The 19,586-nt window shown below is 34.1% G+C and overlaps 2 protein-coding genes across 3 annotated transcripts; both read right to left on the bottom strand.

The window, feature by feature from the left end:
• Window positions 1-3,672: 3,672 nt before the first annotated feature.
• On the bottom strand, window positions 3,673-8,417 carry LOC145116701 (CASC3/Barentsz eIF4AIII binding protein). 2 transcript variants are annotated; one of them, XM_079053028.1, is made up of 12 exons: window positions 7,627-8,417; window positions 6,702-6,804; window positions 6,399-6,598; window positions 5,604-6,319; window positions 5,415-5,526; window positions 5,192-5,332; window positions 5,062-5,117; window positions 4,882-4,927; window positions 4,750-4,789; window positions 4,606-4,665; window positions 4,225-4,311; window positions 3,673-3,958 (listed from the first exon to the last, which is right to left on the bottom strand). In XM_079053028.1, exons 1-9 carry the CDS (start codon window positions 8,202-8,204, stop codon window positions 4,762-4,764), a joined length of 1,980 nt encoding a protein of 659 aa, XP_078909154.1. In that variant the 5' UTR covers window positions 8,205-8,417; the 3' UTR covers window positions 3,673-3,958; window positions 4,225-4,311; window positions 4,606-4,665; window positions 4,750-4,761. The 2 variants fall into 2 exon arrangements, with proteins under 2 accessions (XP_078909154.1, XP_078909152.1); XM_079053026.1 differs by having other exon boundaries at window positions 4,606-4,789.
• Window positions 8,418-15,484: 7,067 nt separating this feature from the next.
• Window positions 15,485-19,347, bottom strand: LOC145116703 (Noc2p family). The gene is made up of 14 exons (XM_079053031.1): window positions 19,239-19,347; window positions 19,025-19,167; window positions 18,702-18,759; window positions 18,480-18,588; window positions 18,347-18,398; window positions 18,164-18,258; window positions 18,019-18,084; window positions 17,440-17,946; window positions 17,054-17,356; window positions 16,600-16,923; window positions 16,322-16,528; window positions 16,050-16,139; window positions 15,894-15,973; window positions 15,485-15,801 (listed from the first exon to the last, which is right to left on the bottom strand). Exons 2-14 carry the CDS (start codon window positions 19,131-19,133, stop codon window positions 15,642-15,644), a joined length of 2,160 nt encoding a protein of 719 aa, XP_078909157.1. The 5' UTR covers window positions 19,134-19,167; window positions 19,239-19,347; the 3' UTR covers window positions 15,485-15,641.
• Window positions 19,348-19,586: the final 239 nt, after the last annotated feature.

Here is a 19,586-nt window from a genome sequence, read left to right on the forward strand (position 1 = left end):
TTTTCCAAAACTAGGGTTTCAAACCCTAACAATCACCACATGGATTCAAGCCTTGAAATCTTTATAAAAAATCATGTATTAACACTTGATTAAACATCAACAACAAGTTATCTAAGAGTAATATTGCACATCCAACTCAAACCCCAAAAACACAATCAAAGCTCTAAAAGATTGGTTAATGAAGAAGATGATACCTTTAGAAGTTTTTGATGTTCAATCGTTGCCACAAACACACTAGATCGCCACTTAATCTTTCCTCTTCCTCAAAATTGTCGGAGGTATGCTCTCAAAGTGATTAGGGGTGTTTTAGTTCGAGAATAAACCAAAACCGATGTTTATCTTGCTCTCAAAACCGCACTGCAACAAGCTCCTCACCACGTCGTGGTGTCTTTAAATGAGTCGTGGTATCTCCAGTTAGCATCACGATGGAAATCCATGGTAGCAACCTACTTTATCCATCACGTCGTGGTACCCATATACCACGCCGTGGTGCAAAGTACATTGCCCTCAACTTACGTAAAAAACTTACCTAAATCGCCACCTCAACTACCACGTCGTGACAAGCTAGCCACCGCGCCGCGGTAGAGCTGGAATCAGTTTTTCACATCTCTTTTAAAAGCACTTCTTCACCGATTTCTTACACCTATTAAATTTAACTCGTTCTCCATACATAATACCACATTTCCATTACTTCAAACATATAAGAAATACACAAAATGCATTTAGCATTCTACAATTCAAATATTGCCACAAGGACCAAATTGCCCTTAGACATAACATAACATCCTACAACACTTATACCATAAATTATAGGTTCTTACAGATAGATACCTACCACTTTTATGTTATGTTGAAATACAAGTTAAGGAGGTGTGGAGTATATACTCGCATATGGGTTGATTTGATTTGGACATGACAAATGTCATTATAAGAGGTTATGTCTCTTGTGGCGTCAACAGGTAACATACCCTTGCGGTACTACAAGTATAAGTCGTGAGGGATTACAAGTGCATTAAATTAGGGAAAAAAACTATTTTATTATATTCAAATATATATTAGGATTTATGGGTCGGTGGTTTATTTTAAAGAACAAAACTAACATAATTTTAGTTTATAGACTAATTGTTTTTGCTTAAACTTGAAGTTGACTTGAATTGAATTGTCATCTTGTAAATTTCATAGTAAACACTCAACAAAAAACCAAAATATTATTTAAGGAAAATGTCTTACATGATTATCGTTATAGTATGGTGTTCAAATTTATTCAACATGTTTAGGATGTATGTTTATGTTGCTACGTAGCATTCCAAATGTTTGATAGTTGGTTGGGAATGTCCTCTTCTAATGCACAAACATAAAGACATGTTGTAAAAGGTAGACAAAAGCTAGGTTATAAAGTGATATCGAGGGATGGCCGGTCCTAAGTATTTATCTATGATGCCTAAGTTAGGTGTCAATTAATAGTAATGTAAAATTGCTTAAGGCGAGAGAATTTTGGCCTCAATGATGTGTATTAAAGTTCTTATATACATGTAACATGGTACGAGTTCTTGCTTCTTTAACCAGGTTATGCGGTTGTCAGTAAGTTGTAAGGGTAGTACCCTTCAATTATAATAGTATTACATTTTTCGTGTTTCCTATGATGTTGTATGAGAATTTGTATAGGTGATTTTCTTGCCATAATTAATTGTTTTTCGGTTTGCCAGCTAGTTTGCATTCGATAAAGAAAGTCGGTCTGGAATGTTATGTTATGGGCTTACTGTGTTCAGATTGCTTTTGGTGATTTCGTATTGCCTTTATGTATGGGCTAACCCCATAGACCATTAGCTTACAAAGTAATAAGTACGACTTAATTCATATTCATAATCAAGTAATATGTATTTACAGTTAAAGATAGTTAGATAAATCTACTTTTATCTCAATAGTCAAAATTTTACATCAATTTCGTACTTAAAACTCCTATTTTGATCATTTTGACCCCATTTTTGTCTTTAAGTTAAAGAGTCGAAGTTTGTCGTGTTTTATAATTTTGACCCCAAGTTTGTATTCTTTGATTTTTTTTATAAAAAAATTAAGAACAATATAGATAAATTAAACGTGGAAATATGTCATGCTTTATAAAACTTTGTACCCGAGATAAATTAAACAGATAGTATATCAATTATTGAGGTGTGGATTCAATAAATAAAGTACATTGTTTAAACTCTCGCACACCTAAAATATTACGAGTGTTATGTGATATACTATCTGTTCAACATAGGCACTCAAGGAAGTGCAATTTACTCTTTATAACTTTATTTGTGTCGAAGAAGAAGAGAAAAAGAAAAAAAAATGAGATTTTCCGAATCATTAATGTATAAAATATGTTACCTCTTAACATTTCTTCCATCCGTAAATGTGTTGAACTAGTGGGGATATCACACGCATTGCGACGAGTTTATTAATCATATATTTTTGACATCATTTTGTAAAAAAATTATATATATACTTCTATATTTTCTTCTTACTTATCCTCCTACTCATATAAAATTATGACATGTTGATACCACTAAATTTTCTTTTAATTAAATTTTTTTTTGGTTTCTAGACTTGTGTGAGTAATATAATATTTAATTTCTATGTTTGTAATGTTCTCTTATGTTTTTACGATTTATGTAATTTTGTTATCACATGAGGAGCATTACTCATATACACTATTTAATTTCTATGTTTGTAATGTTCTCTTATGTTTTTACGATTTATGTAATTTTGTTATCACATGAGGAGCATTACTCATATACACATGGACCATTTATATAGTATCGCTACTGCACATACAACGTGGCTTTCTATAACATTGTTTTACACAAGGACCATTATTGTAATTGTATTTTATATAATTTTGCTATTACACCAAGGAGCATTACTTTAATGTTGTCATATTTATGGACCATTTATGTAATATCATATTACGCATGGACCATTTATATAAATATCGCTATTACATAGGACCTTTTTATTGTCTTAAACAAGGACCATTACTTTAATTGTATTTTATATAAAGACCATTACTTTAATTGTAGTTTATATGAAGACTTTTAAAATTTTGCTATTAGAAAGGAAGCATTTCTATAACTTTATCTTAGAGACCATTTTTATAACTTTATCATACTTAATAACCATTACATAAATGATTTTTTACCTAAGGATGATTTCTGTACTTTTTTTTTTTCCATATTTAAGACCATTAGATAGTTAGACAGGAGAAATGTAACTATGTCATACTTAAGGACGACCATATAATTTTTTTTACAGACATTATTTCTGTACCTTTATCATACTAAAACACCCTTATATGTATTTACAATTCTTTACAGCAAAATTAAATGAACAAATGTTTATTTCGGACGAAATGAAGTCTCGATAAAACAAACGGTTAAATATAGCATTTGGTTATAACTATAACAAAATTAAAAATGTCAATAATAATATGAACACTTAAATACTTGACTTAAAAAAATTATAAAATTCTAAAATAAAAAAATATATATTTGATAAACAATGATATAGATTGTTAAATACTTTTTTATATAGACAACTTCAAAAAAGGGGTTGATTTTATTATTGCAATTTTAACTGCCTAAAGAAGAGGTCAGACAACTGCATACCAATAACAAACCCAAACACCCAGCAAAACCAAAACATACGATGATGATTCAACCCCCCAAAAAAACACAACTCAGTCCTTAAAAAGTTGAGAAAAACAACTTACATGAGGAAACAAAAAAAAAAAAAAAAAATTACCAAAGACACTTCCAACAGAAAAGTACAAAAGTAAAAGAAAAAAAAAAAAAAAAAAAGTTTTACTACACTTGACTTGACACAAAGCCACTGCACCATATCTCTTGTTCTTTAGTACTTTCCCATGAGAAGGAAGCCTTTCACAAAACAAAACAAAAGAAACAAAGCCACAATAAACCTGAAAATCCAAATATCACAATCATGTCAGTCGATTTAGAGTAAATTACATTTTTGGTCCCCAAGTATTGTAAGATGACAATTTTTGGTTTCAGAGTAGAGTTGATTTTTACAATTTGGTCCAAAAATAATAGTCATTTATTTCCCTTGGAACTAGGACCAAAAATGTTACAAAAACCTTAAATAATGGAAGAGAAAACTTTTGGGACAAAAAAATTGATCTACTTAAAAAAAAAATGGTAACAAACAATAATAGTAATACAATACCTCGCATCCAGAAAAAGTCCTGCCACCTGTCAGGCTGCATTCTTTTGCTATGAAGATGAAGCATGAGCAGGCGTTTCAAACACATACCTGACAATGTCACAACAAAAACATTACCAAGGTAAAAATATGGGATTATGACTTATAAAATAACAATGTACTTTCATTTATTTGTTTATCATATTCATATCATAGCATCCTAGTTTCATTTAAATCATTGTAGTTTGAAAAATATTATTCATTTATAGCAAGCAATTCTTACTGCTATAATTGAGTATTTGTCATAATGAGAAAAAGATCAAACACAAACACACATGAAAGAAGTTATTCATTTTTCAATTTTCATAGAAAAAATAAAAATTAAAAAAGGGTGAGGGTGAGTACCTTAAATAATTGGGAAATACAGCAGCTGCCCAAATTGGAGATCACAAGATGGCCTAAGGCCTGCAGCACCACAAGCAAGTACCACTCATCAGGAATTCAGTTGGAAACTCACACTCACACCTAATTTTTTAAATAGGTTTTCACCTATTTAATACTTCACTTATCAAACTTCATTTCTGTGTATCTGTACAACAACAACCAACAACAAATTAGTAATTTTTTTTTTTTCTAAAATAAAAAGAAGCCAATTTGATGACATCTAGAATTCAAACATGCCTGCGAGCTTTAGTCTGTCGTTGCCTCAATTCATCATTTGCAAGCTCTGCAAAATCAAATACAACCAAAACCTTTTTACCAAAGTTGCCCTCATTTATTCCATTTTCTCAAATCTATATTTATCCATATACATATACAGCAGCCAAAGGGAAAAAGAAAGAAACAGGGTCTATGTCTTACCAGGTCTCTGAGAAGGCTTCACTTCACTACCAGGTTTATTTGTACTACTGTCTTTGCTGCAATGAAACCCAAAATAAAAAAGATAAATGACCAAAATACCCTCAGAATCATAATAACAATAAAAACAGACCTTGTAGGAGGCAGTGCAGAGGTCTGGCCAGATGGCCTAGCATGATAAGCACCATCCATTGTGATATAAGGTGAACAATATGTCGCCCCTAAAGCTCCTGCAGCACCTAAAGCTCCAGCAGCACCAGCCAAAACAGGTAACCTACAACATCATTTTATCCATTTACTCACTTAACTATTATTATCTTAAATATTTATTTGTTTATACATAATACTAAAAGTACCATGTCATTTCTGAATTCCCCATTCCATTGGGCTGAGCAACATAGCCAGGGAATGCCATGCCAACAGCAGGAACTCCAAGCCCACCAGGATGCTGCCCCGCAAATTGCATAACTGCAAATTTAATAACAGATTAGACACCATAAAAATTTAACATTTTTTTTAATTACCAAAATAGCCCTTGGCTTTACCTGGCAAAAACGTTGGAGCACCAGGGAAATTCTGATCACCATGATAAGAAAATGAGCTCATACCCGTTGTCTGAAGACTGCCTTTTCCTTTTCCATTTCCATTTCCATTTCCAACCAATGCTGTTTTAGAATTATCATTACTTTCTGTAGGAGATTCCATTTCTGCAGATTCTTTAGGTGGTGGGGAAGAAGCACGGGACCCACTAGCAGAACGCTGACCGGGATTTTGCAGATTGGGGTTAAGCTGGTTAAGGGCAGGAGCTCGTTGGAAAGAATGAACTTGGTTTGGAGAAGAAACCCGGTTTACTTGGTGATGAGGTGGCACTGGCACAGGTTGATATACTTGCCCAAAAGAAACTGGGCCTGGGCCTCTCACCTCGGCCCTTTGGGTAGGATTGATGAAAGAGGGACCAGAATCATCAATATAAAGCTTCTCCATGTTTAAAGAATCAGAAACATTTCTTCCTCGCATGTTATTATTGGATTGTGAAACTGGATAATTTTCACGCTTATTAATCGATCCAGTTTGAGCATCTTTTTTCTGATTCATGTTGGTTTCTTTATTTCCAGAAGGGTAAAATGGAGGAGAAGCAGAATTCAAATTAGATGCCAGAACGTTTTTCCTAGCTGGAGCTTGAGTGGATTCTGATGCTGATGTGGCAGCAGATGTTCTTCCTGAATTTGCATGCCCAGTCTTCTCCATTGACTTTGCAGGTCTGAAATTATTTAGCAATAAAAAATATAAGTAATGGTGAAAAAAAAAAAAAAACAGAATATTTTCTACTCAGTACTCACTGTCTGTTTTGTGAAGAAGCTTCAAAATTGTTTTGTGAAGTAGGTTGATATTTTCTAGGGCCTCGACCTCTCACAGGTCTGGATGAATTATTTTGATTGTTGTTGTATGTTTTAGGTCTGTTTCCTGATACAAAATTACGATCTTCTCCTCGGTTTCTACCACGGGTGCCTCGATTACGACCCCTGGGAGCTCTCCTACCCTGATAATAGAATGTATATTAAAACAAAAGAAAGTGCAGAAAAAAGGGAGGGTGTATTTTATATATCATAAGATGCATTGATCTTCTAGAAACAACACTTAACCTCATCATAATGCCTTTCTTGCATAGACATTTCCTCGAATTTATCATGTCCCCATTTTCTGTCATCTCTTAATTCCCACAGTTTCCTCCCGCCAAGTGTCCGCCTATAACATCACATTGTATAAATTAGTGTAAATATTGATCCGATTCACAGACTGATAACCATGATATGATTTATCTTACTTTTAAATTTCATTAAGATCTAGTGATGGGATTCAAGTCAAGAATGATCTTATTTAGTTGCTTTTTTGTAGCTTAAAGTAATTGTTAGTTATAATGAAAAAAAAGTAACCCATTCGTCACTAACATGTCAAATATGAACTATTTGGGGACATGTGGAGTGTTGGTTGACGAATAAATAAGAAAATAGTTGACGATATTTGAATGATAAAAAATAGCAACGACCAGGATATGCCATGCAAATGTCCTGCTTCCCCCAAGTATCAAAGTGTTTCCAAACCTTGCCCTATTGTAAAAGACCCATTCCTATAAAATTCATGAGACCATTAAAGATGTTTATTTTTTTCAAAATACTCAGGTTACTTCAAGTAAAATCCCTTGTAAATGTTGATGCCTATCAAAAACCCTAAAGGGCAGAAGAACTAAAAGACTTATTAGACAACTTCTGTTGCAATTATAATTTAGCAAGAACAGAAACCAGAAATTCTATATTTTGAAATCCCCTTTGCACAATTCTTGTGTATTTCTCATAGAATTTATGATATTGTGAAAGAATTGGTCAAAAGTTCGTGCCATTGCACTTAAATGCAGTTTTCCTTCAACACCAAACAGAAAAGGCACATCTTTGAGACAATGAGACTGACTAAACTAAAACGAAAAACCATTTGAAGAATCATTCCCTTAGTCATAACATCGATTAGAACTGAAATACCAACTAGAAGAAACAAAATCAAGTGCAAAAATACCTGTGTCTACCACCAGAACTGTCTCTGAACCGGTCATCGTGCATGTAAAATGCTCCAGCCGTTGGCACTTGGAATGGCTCGTTCTCCTTCTTTTCTTCCGGCCCTCCATCTCCCTCTCCCTCTCCCTCTCCTTCTCCCACTGTTCCATTCGCATTGTCATCAAACTGATCAACACTCTCAGGTGCATAAAACCCATCCCCATCTGTTTGATCGTTCTCCCTTTTGACTCCCACAGAATTCCCCTCGATAACACCATCCAAGTCCTCCCTCACACCTTGAACTTCACTCCGAACCCGTCCTTGTACAAGCTGTTCGTCTTCAACTTCCTCAAGCAACTCTTCCTCATCCGCTAAATCATATTCTTCATCATCATACTCCGCCGCAGCACCCTGATCGTCCGATTCATAATCTGAAACCCTAGAGTCAATTACCCTTACCCTTCCCCTAACCCTCACATCATCGTCATCATCCACTTCCTCCTCATCGTCACTCGCCTCCCTCCTCCTCCGCATCGTCAGAGATAGCTTCGCCTGCTCTGGATCACTCTCATACTCCTCTTCTTCACCCACATCCGCCATTTGAACTCACAACAGCCCCAATAACAAAAACCCTAACCACAATTAAGACACCAAACCAGATCAGAACATCCAAATATTCCCCCGTAAATCAACAACAACAGCAATGGACAAGAAATCAAAAGTAACAAGTGTCCGGCTGGGGTGTAGACTTGTAGGTAGAATATCTAAATTTCTAGGGCACCTATTTGGGTGGAAAATTGAGAGTAGAAGATAAGGGGGCGGTAGATATATAGAAAGAAGCGATAAAACGGTAAACAAGTCCCTCAACCCTTTCAAAATTATCACATTAGACCTTCGTAAAATATATATTTTCATTAAACTTCTTATAATTTGTTAATAATACTACTAACTCGATTAATTTAAGTTTTAATCGTGGTTATCCACTAATAATATTTGGATAAAATGATTCTGATGACGATAAAATAATTTCTTAAGATTATATATTCAATTTTGGATAACTAATTTCTAGCAAATTAACAATATAATAATCTAAGCAAGACTAGAATTACTTTTGTATAGATTTTTTGAATTTTCAAAAATGCTTCACTAATCTTTATCGCTGTTAATTAATGAATATATACTGAAAAGGAATTTTAATGAAAGTTTTATTTATATATAAATTTGACAAATTTTACAATTGATTTTCATGGTTTGCAAAATTGAGAACAACTATTAGAACCACTACATATATATGTGTGGTTTTTATTTTGTTGTACACTTGTACGGTTGATCATCCATATCCATGCATTGAATCAAACATTTGAGTTGTTGTTTTTCTATTAATAACAAATATGCCTTTTGAACGGATATGAAAACTACAATACATAGGCATTCTCCATGATTTAAGTTTCTTTTATGGTTGGTTCTAATACATAGGCATTCTCCATTATTTAAGTTTCTTTTATGGTTGGTTCTAATATATGTAAGTTGACTTTATTATCTTTTAAATTATTTTAGAGAAAAATGCAAAAATGTTTTTTGGATTCGGTAAAAAAAAAGTTCAACTTCCACCGATGGTCCAAAACGATATATTTTCTGTGGTTTTAGTCTTTATCATACAAGAAATGACTTTTGTATCCTTTTAATTCTTTTTATATTTATATAACATTTTTATAACTATAAAAGAATAAAATTTGGACCCCACACCTCCACCGTACCCCCCCCCCCCCCGTCTTTCTCCTTCCTTTTTTCCCAAACGCGGAGCTAAAAAAATACATCTTCTCAAGCCTAGATTTTGGGGGAAATTGGTTAAAATAAATTTCTTAATAATGGTATGAGAAGAAAGGGGGTGGTGAGATGATTCACCTTCTTTAAATATGTGTAGGTTATGGTGATTTTTCTTGGTGAGAGTGATGATGAATACAAACACAAACAAATGCATCATCTTCTTCATATGGGTTCACCTTCTTCACATAGTAGTAGACGATGAACACAAACACACACAAATCAACTTCCGGGGTTTGTTCACAAATCGATTTATGGGTTTTGAAAGGGCTCGCAATGAACACAAACATACATAAATCGATTTTGTTTATGGGTTCATTGATTTTGTTTCTAGGTTCATGGGTATCTATGTATTTTGTTTCAAAAGCGAGTAATGGAGTAAGAGAGGGTCTAGGGTTTGGTATGAGTTGCGACGTTTATTATTGTGTGTGTGTGTTGAATCTAAAAGTCATTGATTTACACGTGTTTGTTCATCATTGTGTGTGTGCGCGTTGAATCTGAAAGCGATCGATTCGCAGGTATTTGTTCATCCTTATGTATGTGTTGAATCTGAACCCCAATCAACGAGGATGACGAGGATCTACAATTTTTCATCTTCTTGATGTGTACTATAGAGTGGGGGTACGGTGTGTGGGTGTGGTGTTAGATAATTATGGGACCACATCATATATATTTAATGTTATCATTAAATACAATTATTATGGTAAGAATATAAATTGTTGATGGACCAATTTATAGAATATTTACTTACCTTGTGGGTTGAGTTCCCGGTTTTGACTCAAGATCCTCAAGATCCCTTCCATCTCTTACATTAGGGTATATCTCCATCTATATATACATGTAATAAGGAGCAGATCAAGACACACGAAATACACATGTAAATTCGTTTAGGGTTTGTTGAGGGATTTTAGAGAGAGCTCTTGAGATCAACTGGAAAACTCAACCCTAGTTCTTCAGACCTGAAGATCATAATGAAATCAGGTATGTAATCGTTTTTTCATGTTTGAGTTTTCTTTTAATCAGATTCAAGATTAAAGATCCAAAGTTTATGCTTCTGCGTTTATGTTTTGGTTATCAAAAATAACCAACAATTGGTATCAGAGCCAGCTCGAATTTGTTACTAGAAATCTTGTTAATGGTTGGTTTCAAACCAAAAGCTCGGACTGCCGATCCGTAAAATCCTCGCGCTAACAATATCAAATAACACCCAATAAATAATTAGTCCTTAACCCACAACTGGAAACCTAGTCCGACTGCCCAATACTTAAGGTAAAAGTCCATTTATCCTTTCCTCACTTGGCCCAAAAATCCAAAGCCCAAACCAATAACATTAAAAGCCAAATATGGCCCAATATCCAAATTAGGCCTAGAACCCAACATATTCCTAAATCAAGAAGGCCCAATATCCTAAAAGGCCCAAAATATCCATTGGTCAACCCTGGTCAAACTTATGGTCAATGGTAAAAGGTCAAAAAGTCAGCAATTCAAGGAAGTCCATACAGACTAAGTGCGCCATGCGTACTTAGTTGGTACGTCCAACGTACTATGGATTTTGACCAGCCCACGGGGGTGCTGACCCAGTACGTGTTGCGTACCAGGAGGTACGCCCCGCGTACGCTGCATGCTCTTAAACCATATAGAAAAGGTCTTAAACCTTTAAGCCAAAACGTTCAATGCTCATAACTAGATCCAAATCATGTCTCAACCTATAAAGTCGTTAACTTTGAGCTTTTGCATGGCTCAATAGGTCCCGAATCCAAGCCCTAACTTTACAACTTCAACAAGGAGATAATACACATGCATGGGTTGATATCAATCATGAAAATTACATTTTTATGCATTTGGGACCCCTAAAACGTCCAGATCTAGTGACCAAACTTTTGGAGCAACTCTTTCTCATAGGGACAAACCAAAGGGACCAAATTATGCTACAAATCACTCAAAACTAGATCTACTCAAGGAGATGTCAAGACAAGAGCTTTTTACCTTCAATAGGTTGCAAAAGAGGTGTAACTTCTGGATCTCCAAGCTCCACTCCAAGCGATGATTCTTCAACAACCTTCAATCTCTTCAAAATGCTCAAGAACACACCAAGATTCATCACAAGAGCTTAAGAACTCAAAGATGGTGCCTAAGGGGTCGAGATTAGGGTTCAGGAGGTATGGAGGCTAATAAAAGGCAAGGCCCCAAGAACATAATGAGCTTAAATAGGGGTAAGACCCTAAAACTTAGGGTTTATAGTTGAAGGGAGTACGCCCTGCGTACTCCTGAGTACGCCCGACATACTCAGATGACATTCGTGATCATATCTTCCACTACGCCCTGCATACTCAATGAGTACCCCCCCCCCCCCAGCGTACTAGACAAAGCTCCAAAACACTTAAACTTCGATCGACCATAACTCCTTCTTTCTAAGTTCATTTTCGACGTTATATATATCTACGGAAAGGTAAAGAGAAGCTCCGCCATTCTATCAACTCTTCTTTGTTTGAAAACTTCCCAAACTTAAACCCAAAATTCATAAAGGCCCGAACTGTCAAATCACGGTTATACCCTTGGGCTCTGAAACACAATCAAACACTCGGATCACCTAATCTATAATGCCCACATCCAAAAAGGTCTAATTATATCTTCCCCTAAGGCCTGAAGCCTATGATAATTGATAATTAGGTCACGGCCCCGAATAATGAAGTGATTCGAAACTGGGTGTTACAATTTTGGTCGTGGAAGGGGCAAAATGGTCTTTTGCTCAAATTGTGGATTAGACTTGGCATGGGACTAGTTGAGTTTGGATAATTAACTTAATTGCTAATTAGGGTTATTTGGTGCGAATAAAAGACAGAGTCTAGTTCCGGCAGTTTGGGTGTGAGTTTTCTTAGTCTTTTGTGCGAGGCGAGTCTTCTCACTATACTTGCCTGTGTGGTAGAATATATATATATATATATATATATATATATATATATATATATATATATATATATATATATATATATTATATGTTGACCAGCTGGGTCTATTTGTTGATACTGTGATATGTGTTGTTGTGTGTGCTGAGACTTCGAATAGTCTCCAGGGTTGTTGATAACCCACATGGCGTGTTGTTTGTCCACATAGACTTTGGGTAGTTTTTAGGGTTGTTGATAACCTATATTTGTTTATTTGTGTTGTATTGTATGTGGTATTTTGGGGAACTTACTAAGCTTCGCGCTTACGGTTGTTGATTACATGTGTTTCAGGTACTTCTGATGAGCGCAGGAAGACGAAGGCTTGATTGTATACATTTGTCGGCTGATTATGATTCCGAATATTTTGGGACACTCTGATATTATGATGATGATTTGTATTTGATACTTGTGATTTTTCTGTTGATGAGTTTTTATGAACAATATTTTTAGTTAATTAAAAAGGAAAAATTTGGTTTGAAAATTGGATGTTACATATTAATAAGTTAATATTATAAAAATGTAAATAATAATAATAATAATAATAATAATAATAAAGAGTATAATAGTCATTTTAGGTATGGCAGGGACTAAATCATAAGGATCAAACACTTGACAATTTTCATATTATCCTCAACATGGTATATTTTGCAAACCATATGGACTAGAGCTGACAAAAATTGACCCAACCCACCAACCCAACCCAAAATTAGTAGGTTGGGTTGAGATTTTCAACCCTTTTATATTAAATGGGTCAACCCGTCTAACACATTCAATTAAATAGGTTGGGTCGGGTAAAAATTATCAACCCGTTTTCAACCCACCAACCTATTTAACTTTAATTTATATTAAATTTAATAATTATTTAAATATAATCATGTATTAATCTAAGTATTAGTTTACAAATTACAACGTTTGTATTATTATTTATGTTTTAAAAAAATGGAATCCTAATTCCTACATTTCTTCTTGGCACGGACAACACTAGTCACCCTAAAAAAGTCACTTAGAAATTACATATTTTAATGTTATTTGAACAATTTCTTTGTATATGTGAATTGTGATTGTGCTTTTGTTATACTTTGAAATTTTATTTAAGTCTATAACTAATTTAAGTAGTGTAATCTTTAGTTAACTTATTTATTTATTTTTTTTATTTTAAATGGGTCAACCCAAATTTAACCAATTTATTTAATAAGTTAGGTTGGGAATTACATAAACGGGTCAACCTAGTGACAACCCATTTATCTGAAAGGTTGGGTTGGGTTGGAAATATCAACCCATTTTAATAAACAGGTTGGGTTTGGTTGAAATTTTCAACCCAATTAATAAATGGGTTGAACGGTTGAACCCGAACCCAACCCGAGTCACCTCTAATATGGACTATCATTCGCACCATGTTTCATTAATCATTATATATTATTTTATTTTAAATATGAATATAGTATGATTATCATTCATTTGCACCATGTTAATTGGGGAATGGTCATAAACAAATATTTATTGGGGAATGGTTATAAACAAATGTAAGGGTCTTAACAGGATTCGTTGATGTTGATGTTTTACTTAGCTTTTGGCCTTAAAATTGATTTGGTTAAGAGTAATTTATTTCGAGTATGGGTGGGTTAATTATGAGGAAGTGTCTAATATTGCAAGGACTTTTCAATGCAACATGATGAAATCTCTACGGTTTCAGCATTCCTCTTGCTTGTAAACTTGTAATATACTTAAAAAAAAAGGGTAAATTACACGGATGGTCCCTGTGGTTTAGGGTAATCTGCGTGTTTGGTCCCTAACAACTTTTTTAACTCGGATCGTCCCTACTTTATATTTTTGTTGCACGCTTAGTCTCTATCTGACCTAAAAAGACTATTTTGCCCTTAATGACTATTTTTATTTTGTTAGTTCTTTTTATATTATTCAAGTTATTATTAATAAATTAAATTATTAATATATTGCTGGAAAAATGATCGATTACAGCTTAATCCTCTACAGTTCTTACCACCACCTCCAGTCACCGACACCAAATCCGGTCATCATCTCCGGCCAAAGATCCATACCACATAAATTACCCAAAAATCAACATAAAGCCAGCTAACGTTCAACACTAAATCTGAATATACATCTAAAACCAAACCTGTAACTCAAATTCAACACCAAAATAAAACTAGAAAACGATGACGAATCCTAGAAGAAAACCAGATTCAGGTGAATCCCCCTACCCTTTTGTCGATAGCAGAAGAACACCTTTTGATGCCTTCATCGCTTAACGCCTATCCAATCGATGATGAACCTAGAAATAACTGTGGTCTTGAAAATCAGTGAAAATAAAGAAGATCGATGATGGGAAATCGATGTTTGAAACCCAAAAATCCAGTCTAGAGACCGACAATATCAATGATAAACCAAATTGTTTTTTGTTCCATGTGAGAGAAGGGGAAATTCAGTGGGTTCGAAAATGAATAAAGGGGGGAACAAATAAAGACCCTACCGATCTTCAAAAACCCTAGAATCCATCTTCACCGTTGCCAAAGTTTTTTCCCACGAACAGGAACAAAAAATGGTGGTTCAGAAACCCTAGTTCCCATCGTCGGCTGCCATGGTTGTGCTTTCTACAATTTCCCTTACCAGGTTGTGCGATTTATAGTTTATGTTTGCCAAAGAAACACCGACTGTCGACGTAGGTTCTTTTTTTATTTAATATTGCATCTGCTTGGTGGTGGTGGCTCGCCGGAGAATATAGAAGTGGTGGTGTTGCTGGTTCGTTTGAGAAGGACAAGAAAACAAGGGAGGTCGAAGGTGGGGTTTTATGGGAGGGGATGAGGAAGTGGGCCCACATATCTAATTAATATTTTTTTTGCATATATAATTAATATTTTTTAATAACTAATAATTTAAAAAATGTTAAAAGAAATCAGTAAGGGTAAATTAGTCTTTTTATAACGGACAGGGACCAAGCGTGCAACAAAAATATAAAGTAGGGACCGTCCGAGTTAAAAAAAGTTATTAGGGATCAAACACGTAGATTACCCTAAACCACAGGGACCATCCGTGTAATTTACCCTAAAAAAAAGGAAGATTGGAGTTCACTTTATCATAAATTCTAAATAAAACTATCTTGGAAGGTTCTTTCGTTTTCTTTCAAATTAACAAGTGTTAAAAATGAAATTCAATGACTGTAAAATACAACATATAAAAAAAAAACAAAATTGCATGGTGTAGAATATAAATTAAAATGCAACAAAAATAAAAAATAAGAAGTGGGCCCTCATCATCCTTCTACTTGTACCACAACTCTTCTTTTCTTTCCCTTTGAATCAACATTACCATTACTATTACCATCAGCTTCTTTCAGACTCACTGCTGTGTTACTATCTCCTCCATTTGCTGTTTTCTTTCGCTTCACATTCACTCTTTTTGGCTCCACATGACTACAAATTAAACATCACCAAATCTATAATTTATAAATATATTATATATAAATTGAAAAAGGAACATCAAAATGAAGCAGAAATATTTTCACCTTGTTGACATCTTTGAAGCAGCCTTTTCTATGACACTTTTATAGTACTGTGTAAATGGGGTATTCAAGGCTTTTTCAAACTGCATCAAAGACAAAAACTCTGAAACTTTCTTTCATCAAAAAATCAAATAAAACTCATTAAAAATATAAAAAGACCTGCAAAAATAGATCAACGGACTCATGGTCTTTTGGTGAAAAAGCCACATCATCCCTTTTCTTCTGCACAAACTCAACATTCTGTTCCACCTACAAATTAACACAAAACAAAATGAAAAAATATTCTATAAAACTAAAGTCAAGAAATAGCTACATACTTTACTTTATTTTATACCTATTAGTGTATTATGCTTTAAAAAAAAACTACCCAACAAATCATTGAAAGTACATTGCTATTTATTACAAAAAATCTCACATATTTTTAAAAATACCTGATCCATAAGACGCTTCACTACACGTCTCAAACTTTCAACTGTAGTTCTTTCATAAAACTTTTTTAGTCTGATGAGTGAAATTGTAGCTAACTCGGGAAAAGAAATATGAAAACTCCATTGAAGAAAGTGAGCTGAAAGCAGTTCAACAGCTGTATAAACACATTGCTCCAAGAAGTTTTGTGATTTCAACCAAAATTTCGGGAGCTACAACAAACAAAATAAACTTGTTAGCATACAAAAAAAACATCAAATTAAAGTAATAACTAATAACTAACCTTTAAATTTGATGCTAACTTAACCGATTTTCTTGATTTACTACCCTCTTTGCTGATTTTATATTCAAGCATGTCCAAGATCAATGAAGCAACAGGGATAAAAATCCCACAAGAATTTGAGAGTTTGTTTAACCATTGAATGCATCTTGTCCTTAAAGGGATATATCTTGATCCAGGAAAGAGGTTGGATATTCCATTTATAAGCTCTATTATCATGTGCAACAATGGCTGAATATCAGATTCATTTGCATTTGTTGAAATGAAAAGAACCCAAATGTCAATGCATTGAGCATATTGCCAACTGTATATCTTCTTGATTGCTTCCTGTGAACAACAGGTCAATCAATCATAAGTGAAACAAAAAAAATACTTGAATCCAAAAAAACGAGAATTCTAAAGTCTAAACATTCCGGAATTGGAATTCAAGATTCCATTCCTTTGACAGATTCCATACCTTATTCTCCTTCTGCTTTGCGTGTCGTAGAATATAAGCAAGTTGCTGAATTGAAACAAGTGCCTTGTTACATGACTTTTCAACATCAAGAGAACATAAATTGACAAAAGAGTCCCTCAAAAACTCAATATGTTTTGCATCAACAGTTTCCATACTCCTGCATCGAGCAATATAAGCATTGTATGTTTTGATAAAACATGTGTCAAAGTAATTAGACCCAAACACAGAAATCACATCTTGTATCACAAGGAAAGAGCTAGCAGAAAGTGTCCCCCCTCCTGTTGCCCATAAAGGAACTATAATCTGCATAATACATACAATAATCAGAACCTATGGAAAAGTTTATTTACTCAAAAAGAAACATTTAAGTTTATTTACCAAATTACCTGAATAACCCTGTTCAGCAAAGAAGGAAAAGCAGCGAAAAATATAACAGAGGCTCTCAATCGAGTAATTGAGAAAGCCAAAATATCTAAATCAGTGACCTGTTTCAGAAGAAATAATGTACTCCTCAAGTAAGACTTGACCATTGGTTTGACTTTTTTCCACCTAGGGGTATTCTTTAGCTCCAATATGCTATCTTTTTTGCGATTGGCAGAAGGAATCTTTAATAAACCCCTAAATATATTATCAGCTTCAGAAAGCATGAATGTATATATGTTACAGAAGGTCTCGTTGTCTTGAATTATGAATTCGGTTTCTTCATGTCCAAGGTGGCATGCAGCTCGATATGCATTTACAAGACTAGTCAAAGCTGACTCACTATGATCTTCTTTAACTGATTTACTCCATGAATTGATTAATGAACAAGTCAACAGTTTGTGTTTGGTTGTAGCAGAATCATCATCATCTAACCCTGTTAGATCTTCATCAATCTCATCTTCATCGGAATACTGTTACAAAGGGTATTTTAGTAATTTTGTTTGCGGTCGACAAAAAATGCATATTAAAGAATGATCTCTTACCATGTCCTGAGTTTTTGATATCTTGTCCTTGTTGTAGCTTTCTAAAAACTTTACAAACTTTGGATCCTGAAAAGTTTATAAATTCCTCCATTAACATTATCAACTAAAAACAACCATGGTGTTCTGTTTGAAAGAACAAACTTACTTTTTTCTTTAACTTGTCCAGTGATTTCTTCTGTTCAGTAAGTTCTTCATAGATCTTTTGATTCTGAATAGATAAGGTATGTTTATCCCTGTCATCTACAAAGATGTTAATCAGTTAAAAAACAGAATGTTAAAAGTAAGGAATTGTGGTATGGAGATATGGTGAAAAATAGAAAAGACTAACCTTCTAAAGTAACATCATTGTCAATTCCTGTGATATTTTCCCTGCTTGGGTCCTAATTATATATATTAAAAAATAAGTCTATAGAAGTTTTCAAATTCAAGTAAAACATTGCAAAGATTGGTAAGTCTTTAACCTCTGAAAGATATCCATCACTGTCAGAATCATCTGAAACCATAAAACTGTCATTCTCAGCAAATAAAGCATCAAGAGAAGTAGTCATGGTGACTTCACTTTCAGTGTCCCTGTTAATCATAATTAAAGCTCGATATTACATGACATTAAGGATTTGTATGTTTTGAATGGAAAATAAACAGTAATCAGAGTTTTCAGAAATACCATAAGTTCACTGTTTTACCTTCCATTAGACACCTCTGCTGTTTTCACTACTTTTTCAGCAACATCCTGTTTATCTTCTGCAGCAATACATTAAAAGATGAGTTCTTGGTGCCTATTGTTAAAACTTGTGAGTCTTAACAGCTCATAGAGCCCAAGCACATACTAGCCAAACACAAATGAAAGATGAAAGAGTAATTACTTCCAACACTTCTCTATCCTCACAGCTAATACAAAATTACCAATAAACAAACCGAAGAAACATAGCATTTCTTGATTATTAAGTAAGAAACAACAAAGTACACACTATATGTGTATGCGAAGAGAAATTGAAGAGAATATTACTTTTTGAAGGTCTTTTCTTGAATACAATCTTGTTTTTTCTTCTTTGTTTAAGCACGGAAGGGAGATTCTTCTTGGCAAACTTACGAGCTTTCTTCCCAAGCTTCCCCATTACTCTTTTCAATTTGAAAACTCGATTCTACAATCTATAAAGTGAACTTTAATAAGCATACGATCATAGTACACAAACCACAGACGCAAGGATACTATTGTTCACCTGCGCAACGAATACCGAGATTAAAGGCTCCGACGAGGGGTTTGGGCAGCGTTTTTGCGGTGAAGTGTTGAAGGGTTTTAGAGCCCTAGAATATACATTACATTACATGTAAAACCCCTAAAACTAGACCAATCAGGTAATGCCACGTCGTTATAACTCATTTTGTTGTTTACAAAATTACATACATGATCCATGTAATTTAATAAATATCACAAATTCCGTTATTGCTAATTTTTTTTTACGAAAACTGTGTCTGTGGTTTCCAAAAGTTGCGGGAATGGACCTTTTTGCTAAACCCTTAGTTTTTGTCCGTTATTGTAAGGATAATTTAGGTGTTGTTTGTTTTTT

Source organism: Lactuca virosa, chromosome 5, assembly GCF_052849685.1.
Source record: "Lactuca virosa cultivar CGN04683 chromosome 5, Lactuca_virosa_CGN04683_v6, whole genome shotgun sequence".
Taxonomy (NCBI): Eukaryota; Viridiplantae; Streptophyta; class Magnoliopsida; order Asterales; family Asteraceae; genus Lactuca; species Lactuca virosa.

Bases quoted from the DNA above. Each gene is read 5' to 3' on its own strand.
- LOC145116703 (XM_079053031.1), bottom strand. From the start codon at position 19,133: ATGGGGAAGCTTGGGAAGAAAGCTCGTAAGTTTGCCAAGAAGAATCTC. The intron at 18,589-18,701 runs GTAAAACAGTGA...TATGATTAACAG, and splicing joins GCAGAGGTGTCTAATGGAAG to GGACACTGAAAGTGAAGTCA. The intron at 18,399-18,479 runs GTTAAAGACTTA...ATATATAATTAG, and splicing joins GTGATGGATATCTTTCAGAG to GACCCAAGCAGGGAAAATAT.
- LOC145116701 (XM_079053028.1), bottom strand. From the start codon at position 8,204: ATGGCGGATGTGGGTGAAGAAGAGGAGTATGAGAGTGATCCAGAGCAG. The intron at 6,805-7,626 runs GTATTTTTGCAC...GTGATGTTATAG, and splicing joins AGTTCTGGTGGTAGACACAG to GCGGACACTTGGCGGGAGGA. The intron at 6,599-6,701 runs GTTAAGTGTTGT...TTCTATTATCAG, and splicing joins AAGAAAGGCATTATGATGAG to GGTAGGAGAGCTCCCAGGGG.